The sequence below is a fragment of the Piliocolobus tephrosceles genome, unplaced genomic scaffold (genome assembly GCF_002776525.5).
Source record: "Piliocolobus tephrosceles isolate RC106 unplaced genomic scaffold, ASM277652v3 unscaffolded_36897, whole genome shotgun sequence".
NCBI lineage: Eukaryota > Metazoa > Chordata > Mammalia > Primates > Cercopithecidae > Piliocolobus > Piliocolobus tephrosceles.
Window position 1 is genome coordinate 10,520 of NW_022320861.1, and position 14,898 is coordinate 25,417.

Consider the following 14,898-nt stretch of genomic DNA (forward strand, 5'->3'; position numbering starts at 1 on the left):
AAAAAAAAAAAAAAAAAAAAAAAAAAAATCTTCATTTCGACTGAGTTCTATGTAAATTAAAATTCACTATAAGAACTATTTTTTGGTATAAAAGTTCATCTGCCCAGAAGTGTTCAGGAGATAACCTGAGATTTTAGAATAGAAATGTAAACAATCAAAACCAAGTTTCCTGAAACTTGCATTAAAATATTAATAATTCTGAAATGCCATTTTGCCACTATTATTCATATTAACCAAAATATTAGAGAAGTAATATTTCAGACTAGAAGAGGAAAAAATGTCTGAATATAATTCAAAAATAATCATTGATAATTTTTTAAAAAGTGGGTCTACAAATAGCAGTAATTCCTCAAAATGAAATGCATAATTGGCACATCAAGTATTTTGTCTGTAGGCAATTCTGTGCATTTTAGGTCAAATATGTGGTCCCTTTAAGAGAGTCCTTGATGTCTCATTTCTCCGGGGACCCTTCTATGGCGCTGGTCCACTTTGTACGAAAAATGGTGAAAGCTGACTTCAATGTGCCGTCACCACTCTGCTGGGAAAAACAGATGAAGATGGCCCAGAGAAAACCATAGACTCCAGTGTAAGCTGTTCTCCATTGAACAGGAACAAGGCTGAAGTTGGTCAGCTGGAACAGAGAGAGAGAGTTCGTTAGGGCCACATGGAAACCAAAGCCCTGAGTTAATATTACTGAGTAGGGGGAACTTACCTGTACAAAGGGCCAGTACACCAGTCCGCTCTGGAATTAAAAAAAAAAAAAAAAAGCAACAACTTTATTAGAATGCCTTTTATTTTTTATATTTTATTTTTTATTTTTTGAGACAGGGTCTCACCCTGTTGCCCAGACTGGAGTGCAGTGGTGTAATCTTAGCTCACTGCAACCTCTGCCTCCTGGGTTAAAGCAATTCTCCTGCCTCTGTCTCCTGAGTATCTGCGATTACAGGCGCACACCACCTCACCCGGCTAATTTTTGTATTTTTAGTAGAGATGGGTTTTCACTATGGTGGCCAGGCTGGTCTCCAACTCCCCACCTCAGGTGATCCGCCCACCCTGGCCTGGGATTACAGGTGTGAGCCACTATACCCAGCCTAGAATACCTTTTAACCACACAAAACAGTTGCACAGTTCATTCCATAAAACAGTAAGAAATACTAGGCCAACTAGATGCTGAGGTAGTATTACATTTCAGACTAAGCTGATTAAATCAGACTACTTAAGGCCTCTAGAGTGAGGGGGTTGGGGAATTGTGGGGAAAAAAGCTATTAGGTACAAGACATTTGTATTAATTATATTTTTAACACCAGAATGAAAGGTCTACTAGAATCAGTACCAATTCTGGAAGACAGCTGCTTTGGAAATGACAACATATATTTATGCATTGCAATTTCCTGGTTACCATGAAAAAGTGATGCAGGAATATATTTGTAAATACAGAATCATCAATGAATTCTTTAGTTTTTATTTTTTTAATTTAATTTTTTTTTTTTTTTTTTTTTTTGAGACACGGAATCTCTGTGTTGCCCAGGCTGGTCTCGAACTCCCAGGCAAAAGTAATAGCCCACCACAGCCTCCTAGAGTGCTGGGATTACAGGCGTGAGTCACCTCACCCGGCCAAATTATTTTATTTATTTATTTATTTTGAGATGGAGTCTCATTCTGTCGCCTAGGCTGGAGTGCAGTGGCAAGATCTCGGCTCACTGCAACCTCTGCCTCCCAGGTTCAAACGATTCTCTTGCCTCAACCTCCTGAGTAGCTGGGATCACAGGTGCCTGCCACCATGCCCGGCTAATTTTTGTATTTTTAGTAGAGACAGGGTTTCACCATGTTGGCCAGGCTGGTCTTGAACTCCTGACCTCAGGTGATCTGCCTGCCTCGGCCTCCCAAAGGATTATAGCCATGAGCCACTGTGCCCAGTCTTGAATTGTTAATACTATATACCAAACCATTGTTTATGGAATGATTTTCTAATAATATATTCAAACCATGTGATGCTATAGAACAAGTTTAGCTGAAATTTTCATATATTACAAAGTATCTTAGATAGATATTTTAACAAACTTTATCCTATACAGTCTGATGAAAAAGTCACCATTATGAATTTTTTTTTTAAAAAAGTCTTGGTATGTAAATTACACCTCAAAAAAAAGGCTAGAAGTTTTTAAAATAGTCCTTAAAAGTGGTATTATAGACATTTTCTTCTTTTCACTAATTTGTGTTTTTGAAGTTTCTAAAATAAACAATTGCAATAAAAGTTTTATAATATGTATGTTTATATTCAAAAGTAGATATTACATATAATGTGTATATGTGTGTGTGTATATATATATATTTTTTTTTTTTTTTTTTGAGGCGGAGTTTCGCTCTTGTTGCCCAGGCTGGAGTGCAATGGTGCAATCTCGGCTCACCACAACCTCCACCTCCTGGGTTCAAACGATTCTCCTGCCTCAGCCTCTGATTAGCTGGCATTACAGGTGCACACAACTACGCCCGACTAATTTTTTGTATTTTTAGTAGAGACAGGGTTTCGCAATATTGGCTAGGCTGGTCTCGAACACCTGACCTCAGGTGATCTGCCTGCCTTGGCCTCCCAACGTGCTGGGATTGCAGGTGTGAACCACCGCACCTGAATATAATGTGTATTTTTATTTATTTGTTTATTTATTTATTGATTTTTTGAGACGGACTTTCGCTCTTGTTGTGCATCTCAAATTCCCAACCTCAGACGATCTGCCAACCTCGGACTCCCAAACTGCTGGGGTTGCAGGCATGAGACACTGAGCCTGGCCCTTAATTTTTAAATATACTTTAAACACAAAATATACCCCTATAATCCCAGCACTTTGGGAGGCAAAGGCACGCGGATCACCTGAAGTGGGGAGTTTGAGATCAGCCTGACCAACATGGAGAAACCCTGTCTCTACTAAAAACACAAAAATTAGCAGGGTGTGATGGCAGGAACCTGTAATCCCAGCTACTCAAGAGGCTGAGGCTGGAGAATTGCTTGAACCCGGGAGGCGGAGATTGCAGTGAGCCAAGACTGCACCACTGAACTCCAGCCTGGGCAACAGAACAAGACTCTGTCTTAAAAAAAAAAAAAAAGAATTTAAAACTTTAGCAAAAATAATCAAAAGACTAAACTCATCCAAACATGGCTTTCCTTCTTTCTTTCTTTTTTTCTTAATAGAGATGAGCCCTCACTATATGGGCCAGGTTGGTCTTGAACTCCCGGCCCCAAGCAATCCTCCCACCTCTGCTTCCCAAAGTATTAGGATTACAGGCATGAGCCACTGTACCTGTCCATGGCTTTATTTCTTATGGCTGTGTTTTTTTTCTTGTCAGAATGTAGTATCATGCAGTAGTATATTTTGTTCTCAAACCATTCCCTCACCAAAAGAAATCAGGATGCCTCAGAGAAATGACTGATTGTAGGGCCAGGGCAGGGCAGGTGCAAGGTACAAGATGGTTCTGGAACATACCATCATGCCAGAAAGGAAGTGGCTTATGAAAGAAGAAAAGGAGAAAGAAGACGGGTGATGTCACAGGACACAGGAACCAGCTTGGAGGGACTCCCATTGGCCGAATTTGGGACATGTGAGCACTAAAGATAATTAAACACTGCCATGAACTCTCCTCTGTGCTTCGGCAATCTCCCTCTGAATAGCCCAAAGGCATCTCGCATTCAACATTTCCCAAACTGAACTCACCTCACTTTTTTTTGTTTGTTTTGTTTTGTTTGTTGAGACGGAGTCTTGCTCTGTCACCCCGGCTGGAGTGCAGTGGTGCAATCTCGGCTCACTGCAATCTCCGCCTCCCAGGTTCAAGTGATTCTCCTGCCTCAGCCTCCTAAGTAGCTAGGATGACAAGCGCACGCCACCACACCCGGTTAATTTTTTGTATTTTTCAGGAGAGAACGGTTTCACCATTTTGGTCAGGCTGGTCTCAAACTAATGACCTCAAGTGACCCGCTCGCCTCGGCATCCCAAAGTGCTGAGATTACAGGCGTGAGCCACCATGTCAGGCCAGTTTTATTTTTTTAAATACAGACAGGGTCTTGCTCTGTTGCCCAAGCTGGTCTCAAACTCCTAACCTCAAGGGATCCTCCTGCCTCAGCCTCCCAAAGTGTTAGGATTACAGGCATGAGCCACCACACCCGATGTGCTTCCTTATTTCTTATGTAAACTTGGTTACGATAACTCCCAACTTTGGTTTCCTTTGCTGCCATTACCTAACCGTGAAGTTCAAGATCCTCAGCTCCAGGCGTTCAACAGTCTCCGGGATCCAAACTCATTCCAAGTTGTTCAACAAATACTCTGTGAACGCCAAACTGCCTGTGGTTTCTCCCCTCCAGGCATACCATGGTGCTTCACACATTGTCAACTCTACTCAGCTCTTCTGCCCCTGGAATGCCCTGTCCCCCAGTACGTACATAACTCCAGATCTTTTTATTTATTTATTTATTTTTTGATTTTGAGGCAGGGCCTCGCTGTGTTGCCCAGGCTGGAGTGCAGTGGCACAATCATAGCTTACTGCAGTCTCAACCTCCTGGGCTCAGGAGATCCTCCCACCTCAGCCTCCTGAGTAGCTGGGACTACAGGTGCGAGACACTATGCCCAGCTCATTTTTGTATTTCTGGAGATGAGGTCTTGTCGTCATATTGCCTGGGCTGGTCTCAGACTCCTGAGCTCAAGCAATCCACCCACCTTGGCCTCCCAAAGTGCTAGAATTACAGGCATGAGCCACTGGTGCCTGGCCCCAGCAAGACTTCCTTGATCCCTCTACACCTCCTCGCTGTGCTAAGTACCCATGGAATCTGAAAGCATTTCTCGTCAAACTCTAGTTAATAACTTGTCTATTTATCTATCCATCCCACTAGACTCTAAGTCCCTTTAGGTCAGAATCTGTGTTTTATATGGTGTTTTTGGGTATCTTCCACTAACACCTAGGACACAACCTGGAAGGCAGTTTCTTTTCTTTTCTTCCTTTCTTTTTTTTTTTTTTTTTTGAGAGGGAGTCTCCTTCTGTCGCCAGGCTGGAGTGCAGTGGAACGATCTTGGCTCACTGCAACCTCCACCTCCCAGGTTCCAACAATTATCTTGCCTTAGCCTCCTGAGTAGCTGGGATTACAGGCACCCTCCACCACGCCCAGCTAATTTTTGCATATTTAGTAGAGACAGAGTTTCACCAAGTTAGCCAGTCTGGTCGCTATCTCTTGACCTCTTGATCCGCCTGCCTACCTCGGCCTACCAAAGTACTGGGATTACCGGCGTGAGCCATCCTGCCTGGACAACAGTTTCTTATTACAGGAAATCTTCCCACAAAATCTCCAGATGGGCTCAGCTTCAGAGCACTGGTTTACCCTCTTTCTTTTCCTGAAGGTAGATGAGACTCACTCATTGTAACTACTGTTTTTTTAAAACAGTATGCAAATGTTCCTGTGGTTTTGTTCATTTATAAATCCCTGCCTCCTGAAGCTTCTTTCTCTCCCAATTCTACTTCCTCCTTTTTTTTTTTTTTTTTTTTTTTTGAAACAGGGTCTCACTCTGTCACTCAGGCTGGTGTGCAGGGGTGCAATCACAGCTCACTGCAGCCTCGACCTCCCAGGTTTGCAATCCTCCTATCTCAGCCTCCCGAGCAGCTGGGACCATAGATGTATGCCACTATGCCCAGCTATTTTATTTTTGTAGAGATGGGGTTTCACTATGTTGAGCAGGCTGGTCTCCAAACTCCTGGGCTCTAGCAATCCTCCTGCCTCAGCCTCCCAAAGTGCTGGGGTTACAGGTGTGAGCTGCCTACTTCCTTCTGGCTTTTTTTTTTTTTTTTTTTTTGAGATGGAGTCTCGCTTGTTGCCCAGTCTGAAGTACAGTGGTACGATCACGGCTTACTGCAATTTCTGCCTCCCGGTTTCAAGCGAATCTCCTGCCTCAGCCTTCCAAGTAGGTGGGAATACAGGCTCGTGCCATCATACCCTGCTAATTTTTTGTATTTTCAGTGGAGACGGGGTTTCACCATGTTAGCCAAGATGGTCTCAATCTCCTGACCTTGTGATCCACCCGCCTCTACCTCCCAAAGTGTTGGGATTACAGGCACGAACCACTGCCCCAGGCCCTTGCTCTTTTAAAAAAGAAAAAGAGTTAGATGTACATATCTCCATAGACTTTACAACATAATGGAAAAACTTGTTCCTTTTTCCAAAATAAAACAGAAGAAGTGGCTGAGCATGGTGGTTCGCACCTGTAATCCCAGAACTTTGGGAGGCTGAGGCAGGTGGATCACCTGAGGTCAGGAGTTCAAGACCAACCTGGCCAACATAGTGAAACCCTATCTTTACTGAAAAATACAAAAACTTAGCTGGATGTGGTGGTGCAAGTCTGTAATTCCAGCTACTCAGGAGGCTGAGGCTGGAGAATTGCTTGAACCAAGGGGGCAGAGGTTGCAGAGAGCCGAAGTGGTGCCACTGCACTCCAGCCTAGGGGACAGAGCAAGACTCCATCTAAAAATAAAAAGCCACACACAAAAAACAAACAGAAGAAAATCACATTTGGTTATCACCATGGGGTCCTCAATTTCTGCCCTAAGAGAAATCACAAGAGTTCTGAACACATTCCTTGTAGTTACTGTTCCTGAGTGTAGAGGCTCAGGGGAAGCCTCTGACTTCAAACTTCTCCATCCTCTACCTCTAGCCATCAAGTAATTCTGGCTCAGGGGCTTGGTACCATCCAACAGATGATGCTAGAAGCTGTGGAGGTAATAGCTGGCTGTGGCTCAACACTGCTTTTGATAGGGAATGAAGAACATGTGAAGCCCTAGGCCAGTCTGTGAACATTCTGTAATCCCAAAGATCTACCTCCTTGTGATGAACGCAATCAAACATACTCTAGGGCAGAGATGAAAAGCATCCCTGATTTTGCCAGGCCTTAAGGACACTGTTCAATAAATATTAACTGAATCAATGAATAAATACGTATTGGACGGGACTGTATATATTTGTGGCAAGCAAACAGTAAAACCACTGATTTGCTTCAAACCTTGAAATAACCCTTGGAAACCTTCTCCTTCGCTACCAATACCTTTGTGATGTTAAAGTTCTCTTCACCAGGACTCTGCAGAAAGTTCACCGGAACACACTGGCTCTGAATGTGGGAATGACTCCATTAAGCCACTCACAGTCTGCAGTCCCTATTTTGCAAATAGAATCCTAATTTACAGAATACATTGTTATCACTTGGGCTGTAAAATTCACAAAATAAATTGTGATCATTAATGAGAGTTAATAAAGTCAGAAATCATTGACAACATTGAGATACTACTTATTTTCTTCTTTTTTTTTCTTTTTGAGATGGAGTCTTGCTGTGTTGCCCAGGCTGGAGTGCAGTGGTGCGATCTCAGTTCACTGCAACCTCTGCCTCCAGGTTCAAGTGATTCTCCTGCCTCAGCCTGCTGAGTAGCTGGGATTACAGACATGCACCACCGTGCCCGGCTATTTTTTGTATTTTTAGTAGAGACATGGTTTCACCATATTGGCCAGGCTGGTTTCAAACTCCTAACGTCAAGTGATCAGCCTGCCTCAGCCTCCCAAGTGTTGGGATTACAGGCGTGAGTCAGTGCGCCTGGCCCGGAGACATTATTTCTTTCCAATTCATGAGAAATACAGATACTCTTAGACCCTCTCCTCATACATCTATCAAAATAACTTGAAGATTTCTCTGTCAAAATATTGAACCCTTCTGCCAACCAAACTGGAGCTCTAATTTAGGAATAGTTTAATAGAAATGGACTTAACGTTGAGGTGGGAGAATTGCTGGAGCACAGGAGTTCGAGGCCAGCCTGGGCTACATAGTGAGACTCTCTCTACCAAAAACTTTAAAAATAATTAACTGGGTGTGGTGGCACATGCCTGTAAGTCTCAGCTACTCAGGCGGCTGAGGGAAGTCTCAGCTACTCAGGCGGCTGAGGTGGGAGGATCACTTGAGCTCAGAAGGTCCAGGCTGCAGTAAGCCATGATCATGCCCCTGCATCCTAGCCTGGGTTGACAGAATGAGACCCTGTCTCAAAAAAATTTTTTTCTTTTTTTTTTTTTTTTGAGACGGAGTCTCGCTCTGTCGCCCAGGCTGGAGTGCAGTGGCCATATCTCAGCTCACTGCTAGCTCCATCTCCTGGGTTTACGCCATTCTCCTGCCTCAGCCTCCCGAGTAGCTGGGACTACAGGCGCCCGCCACCTCGCCCGGCTAGTTTTTTTGTATTTTTTTAGTAGAGACAGGGTTTCACCATGTTAGCCAGCATGGTCTCGATCTCCTGACCTCGCGATCAGCCTGTCTCGGCCTCTCAAGTGCTGGGATTACAGGCTTAAGCCACCGCGCCCAGCCAAAAAAATTTTAATTAAAAAAATATATATATATACACACACACACAAATAATCCTGATATGATTATACAAATGTATTAAATTATCACATGTATACTGAAAATATGTACATATATGTGTCAACTAAAAGATTTTTTAATGTTTATAAATATATACACAGAAAGTATTTTTCTGTGTGTGTGTATATATATATACACAACTCCTCAAATTCCTGTGCTCCAGAAATTCTCCCACCTCAACATTAAGTCCATTTCTATTAAACTATTCCTAAATTAGAGCTCCAGTTTGGTTGGCAGAACGGTCCAATATTTTGACAGAGAAATCAAGTTATTTTGATATATGAGGAGAGGCTTTACTATATATAAAAATATATATTTATATATATTTATATAAATAAATACTACATATAAATATATATATACACACACACATATATACAGAAAAAGATACTGATTACATTTTCAAATGCCTGTCTTACCAGATAGGTATTCCAGAATTTCTGTTTCAGGTCCAAAAATATGTCATCCTTTTCCTGGAGAATGCTCATACCTATTTGCAAAACACCAAAAGAATTTTAAAACATTCAGTAGGGTACCGTATAACAGTGCAGGTTTCAGTTTTCCATTCCAAAATGCAAAGTAACCATCAGTATCATCCATCAATACGACCCTTCTGATCCAACAGTGAAAAGAGAACATAGTCAGGCACGGTGGCTCAAGCCTGTAATCCCAGCAGTTTGGGAGGCCGAGGCAGGCAGATTGCTTGAGTCCAGGAGTTTAGAGACCAGCCTGGGCAACAGGGCAAAACCCCATCTCTACAAAAAATACAAAAATTAGCCAGGTGTGGTGGCGTGCCTGTAGTCATAGCTACTCAGGAGGCTGAAGTGGGAGGATTGCTTGAGCCTGGGAGGTAGAGGCTGCAGTGAGCTGTGATCCTGACACTGCACTCCAGCCTGGGCAACACAGCAAGACCCTGTCTCAAAAAAAAAAAAAAAAAAGAAAAGAAAAAGAAAATAGAACATAATCTCCACTCTAAAACTAGATAAATTTTAAAGGAATGATAAATACGAAGTGAGAATAGCAGAGTATAAAAGTTATAGCAGAACAATTATTTTTTCAAAAACTATAGCAATTCACAAAAAGAATCAAGTTACAATAGTGGGCCTATTGGTTACTTTTCTCTACCTTGCAAACATTTTGTGAAATGTCGAACATTTGAACATTTTGAATTTTTAATTTCTATCTTTTAAAAAAAAGCTAGTGGACTGGTTGTGGTGCCTCACGCCTGTAATCTCAGCACTTTGGGAGGCTGAGGCGGGTGGATCACCTGAGGTTGGGAGTTTGAGACCAGCCTGACCAACATGGAGAAACTCCCTCTCTTCTAAAACTACAAAATTAGCCCCACGTGGTGGTGCATGCCTGTAATTCCAGCTTCTCAGGAGGCTGAGGCAGAAGGATCACTTGAACCCAGGATTTGGAGGTTGCGGTCAGCTGAGATCACACCACTGCGTTCCTGACTGGGTCACAGAGCAAGACTCCATCTCAAAAATATAAAAATAAGAAAAGGCTAGTGGACCCAAATACTCTGGCAACTACAAATTTCCCATCGGTATTACCCTATTCAAAAATTGAAAGTGGAACACCAATTCAGCCTTCCTAAAAACACTTTGAAAACTTTGATCTTCAACCTCCCTGAAGAGAAATTCACGGCCTGGGCAATATATCAAGACCTTGTCTCCACAAAACAATTTAAAAACCAGCCAGGTATAGGGGTGCACGCCTGTGGTCCCAATTACTCCAGAGGCAGAAGTGGGAGGATTGCTTGAGCCTAGGAGGTCGAGGCTGCAATGAGGGGTGATCACATCACTGCACTTCAGCCTGAGGGAATAGAGTCAGACCCTGTCTCAGAAAAAGTAAAGGAAAAAAGAAAAATGAAATTCAGGTAGCAAGGCAAAGCTCTCCTATTTTAGAAAGGGTTGTAAAACTGAGAGTACTTTTTTTTTTTTTGAGACGAAGTCTTGCTCTGTCGCCCGGGCTGGAGTGCAGTGGCCGGATCTCAGCTCACTGCAAGCTCCGCCTCCCGGGTTCACGCCATTCTCCTGCCTCAGCCTCCCGAGTAGCTGGGACTATAGGCGCCCGCCACCTCGCCCGGCTAGTTTTTTGTATTTTTTAGTAGAGACGGGGTTTCACCGTGTTAGCCAGGATAGTCTCCATCTCCTGACCTCGTGATCCGCCCGTCTCAGCCTCCCAAAGTGCTGGGATTACAGGCTTGAGCCACCGCGCCCGGCCGAGAGTACTTTAAAAATTCTTTCCAATCCCCAGTTAGGAGGTAGGGGAAATAAGAGCCTTATTAGTTAATTACAGAAGATTCTTACATGACTCAGCAAAATATTGGTAATACTGTGTTCCACTTACCTAGCATTAATTAAATGCTAAGTACTTTATGCGCCTCATTTCATGTGTCCCTCCTTACAGTTCGCTAAGGTAGGTAGAGTTACAAATGAGGAAAAGAGCTTAGAGAGGTTAATAGCAGACGGAATTCAACCCAGGTGTCTGATTCCCAAGCCAGAGTTGTTAATCTGTTACAACTCTGGTTCCCCAAGGTGACCCCAGCAAAAAGATCATCTCATTGGTGCAATTTCCATGTAGAGAGCCTCATGCAAAACTCTAATCCATCCCCTTCCACTTGCCCCTTCATGGAAATTTGAGGTGACCAAAACTGAACCAGAAAAACTGAAAACCAGCTGGGCGAGGTGGCTCATGCCTCTAATCCCAGCACTTTGGGAGGTTGAGATGGGCAGATCACTTGAAGACAGGAGTTCAAGACCAGTGTGGCCAACATGGTGAATCCCCGTCTTCATTAAAAATGCAAAAGTTAGCCGGGCGTGGTGGTGTGCATCTTTAATCCCAGTCCCTCGGTAGGCTGAGGCAGGAGAATTGCTTGAACCTGGAGATGGAGGTTGCAGTGAGCTGAAATCGGGCCACTACACACTTCAGCCTGGGCGATAAAGCGAGACTCTGTCTCCAAAAAAGAAAAAGAAAAAGAAAAAGAGAACAATCTCACTAGTTGTTTCAGGATTAAATAGGATTCTGGTCCCCTACCCCTTCACCGGTGTACAAGGCTTCTGTAACAGGTGCTAGGAAGCTGTTTGCAAATCTAGTCTGGAAATCACACCCTGGGACCAGGCAAAGACCTTCTGATAAAACAGGAGGCCCTAGCTCTCAGGCTGTCTGTCCTCCTGACACACTGATCCCATCAGCCATGTAGTTGGCCACAATGGCAATAGGCAACCAGGTTGTTTGTGTTTCTGGTGGGGTCTGTAGGGAAAGGAAGTGAATCCAACTCTTCAAAATAAGGTTCAGGGGGCAGGGTAGCTCTCTTCAAGATGGTGGCTTGTCTGACCTCAACCTGGTTTAGAAAGCACCAACAGCCCTTAGGAGAAATTCCCTCCCATTTGGGATTGGGACCTTGTTCCCCAATCGCAAGGTCAGGCTTAAGACCCACAGAGATTTTCTCCCCAGTTACCCACCCCATCCCCTTCAAGGCTATAGAAATTGCAATGATGATAGAGGCCACAGGTCCCCTTCTGTAAGCAGACGGAAGATCTCCAAAGATCACAAGAATTTAACCAGCTTGAGCAATCAGCCTGTTTTACAGCCTCCTGCCCTCAACCTGTTCCTCCCCAACCCTGGGTGGAATGAGGTCAACCTGTTTGTTTAAACCAGCTCCGAAGTGACCCCAGGTTACTGATAGATGAACCCAAGTTAACTCTCCTCATTTCCATGCTAAAGTCTTCACCCTGGGAGAAGCTATAGCTTCACGACTATAACCTGTGTAACCCATGCAATCTATGTGCTAGCATCATGACTCACTGGGACTCCTACTCTGCATGCAATCACGCACCCTCTCCTTTCTCCATCACCCCATAAAACCCTCCTGTCTCCTTCTCGGGGGGACACACTACTTTGGAGAACACGCCCAGTGTCTTCCTTACTTGTGCCAAGTAAAACTCCCATTGACCAAAACCTGCCTCTTGATGGAGTCATCTGGGACTCGTTAGGGGAATGAACCCCGGTATTTTTCAGGTAACATTTCCATTGCTCTAATTGTAGGCAGTAGAGAAGGTTTCCACAGTCAAGCCCCCACCCCCCACACCCCAGGCCTGGGTTGGATTTTCTAAGGAGAGGGTTCCCTGAACCCTCACAAGTATATAGTCCTCCATGGCAAGGATCCAAGGTCCCTTGATGTCTTCTGTGGGACCCCCAGGGGAAAATCTTGTCACCAAAGCAGGACTAGGCCCCTGGGCATGAGTTTTCTGAAGATCCAGGCCCAACCTCAGATTCCACCTGCTCTGCCCCCCAGGGTCATGGGTCCCCTTGTATTTTGTTCCTGTGTTGGCCCCGGAGCCCCAGGCATGGATTTTCTGAAGAGCAGGTCGGTCCCTTCCCTGCCCCAGGACTGGTTCATGGTCATGCAGCTGCTATGGCCTTGAACTGGGATCTCCTTTATTTTCCCATGGACGCTTTTTCAGGGGAAAAGACCTCCCTAGCCCTGCCTACTCCAGCCTTAACCTACATCCAACCCCCGAGTCTCAGCCCCGACCCTAGTGCCCTAAATTCCTGACTCGGTGGACCTCTGGCTTCCCAATTTCCCGGCTCCCCAGCCAGTGCCCCCCGCAACTTCTCGCAATCAAACACCCCAGCCTCCAGCCTTTGCCCTGGCCTTCCAGGTCCCTGAAGCAGCCCCCGTCTCAGAGCCCCAGCTCCTGCCCGGGACCCCAGGCTCCTGCAGCGCCCTCCCTCCAGCCGCTTGATCCCGAGTCCCTGCCTCCAGTCCCCCAATAGCGGGTCCTACCCCCGAGGTCCCCTCCCGGCCCCTCACCGGCGTAGAAGACCGAGATCGCGATGGGCGCAGCGACCACCTGGTCGCAGAGCAACTTGGCCAGCACCGCGCGCGGCGCGCGGCCCGGGAGCGCGCGCTCCAGCAGGCCCAGCCACACGTAGTTGAAGTTGGCGTGGAAGGTCACCACCAACGTGGCCACGCTCCGCGTCTGGCGCCAGTCGGCCTCGCCGCCCTGCAGCCGCTGCTGCAGCGCGTCCCCGGCAGTGAAGAGCGAGCCGTAGAGCAGTACGTTGGTGGGCCACGGGTGGCGCCGGGCCGCGCGCGAGAATGCCGGCCACCAGCCCGCCATGTCCGCGCTGTGTGCGCCTGCGATCAGGAGCCGGCGTGGTCAGCAGCTTCCTGCACGGCGTCCGAGCCTCCTGGGCCTCCAGCAGCCCTGAGTTGGCGCCGCCCGCACCTGCACCTGCCCCCTCCAGATGCTCCTGAGCGATTGGGCGCCCGACCCGCACATTCAGCTCGCGCCGTCCAATCCGGAGGTCACGGGCCGTCGTTGGGGGTGAACGTTTGAAAGGTGCCGGTCCCACCCCCATGCATGGGTCTATTCACACAAAATACCCAGAACAGGCAAAGCCACAGAGGCAGAAGGCATGTGGTTATTTATTTACTTGTTTATTTTTATTTTTATTAGTTAATTAGATATTTTTGAGATGGAGTCTCGCTCTGTCGCCCAGGCTGGAGTGCAATGGCGCGATCTGAGCTCACTGCAACCTCCACCTCCGGGGTTCAAGGGATTCTTCTGCCTCAGCCTCCGGAGTAGCTGGGACTACACGCGTGCGCCATCACGCCCGACTAATTTTTGTATTTTTAGTGGAGACGGAGTTTCAACATGTTGGCCAGGCTGGTCTCGAGTGAACTGCCCGCCTCGGTCTCTCATATGGAGTTATTTTTTTGGAGTGATGAAAACATTTTGAAATTAGATAGGTGTGATGGTTCCATGGCTTTGTGAATATATTAAAAACCATTGAATTGCACACTTAAAAAAAAGGGGGGTGCATTTGGCCGGGCGCGGTGGCACATGCTTGTAATCCCAGCACTTTGGGAGAATTAGACAGGAGGATCCTTTGAGGGCAAGAGTTCCAGACTAGCCTGGACAACATAGGAAGACTCCATCTCTACAAAAAAGAAAAAAAAAAGAAAAAAAAAAAAAAAAAAAACGAAAGAAAGCGAAGAAAAAAGTATTGTCATTACTCAGGCTTGGTGGTGTGCACTGATAGTTGTCAGGCCTCTGAGCCCAAGCTAAGCCATCATATCCACAGTGACCTGCACGTATGCATCCAGATGGCCTGAAGCAACTGAAGATCCACAAAAGTGAAAATAGCCTTAACTGGTGACATTCCACCATTGTGATTCGTTTCTGCCCCACCCTAACTGATCAATGTAATCTCCCCCACCCTTAAGAAGGTTCCTTATAATCTCCCCCACCCTTCAGAATGTACTTTGTGAGATTCACCCCCTGCCCCCAAAACATTGCTCTTAACTCCACCGCCTATCCCAAAACCTGTAAGAACTAATGATAATCCCACCACCCTTTGCTGACTCTCTTTTTGGACTCAGCCCACCTGCATCCAGGTGAAATAAACAGCCATGTTGTTCACACAAAGCCTGTTTGGTGGTCTCTTCACATGGACACAT

General features: G+C 45.6%; 1 protein-coding gene across 2 annotated transcripts; it reads right to left on the bottom strand.

The window, feature by feature from the left end:
- Positions 1 to 25: 25 nt before the first annotated feature.
- Positions 26 to 13,692, bottom strand: LOC113222961 (mpv17-like protein). Of its 2 annotated transcripts, XM_026452535.1 has the most exons (4): positions 13,246 to 13,692; positions 8,843 to 8,913; positions 713 to 742; positions 26 to 631 (listed from the first exon to the last, which is right to left on the bottom strand). In XM_026452535.1, the coding sequence occupies exons 1-4, from the start codon at positions 13,553 to 13,555 to the stop codon at positions 452 to 454; spliced, it is 591 nt and encodes a 196-aa protein (XP_026308320.1). In that variant the 5' UTR covers positions 13,556 to 13,692; the 3' UTR covers positions 26 to 451. The 2 variants fall into 2 exon arrangements, with proteins under 2 accessions (XP_026308320.1, XP_026308321.1); XM_026452536.1 differs by lacking the exon at positions 713 to 742 and having other exon boundaries at positions 40 to 631.
- Positions 13,693 to 14,898: the final 1,206 nt, after the last annotated feature.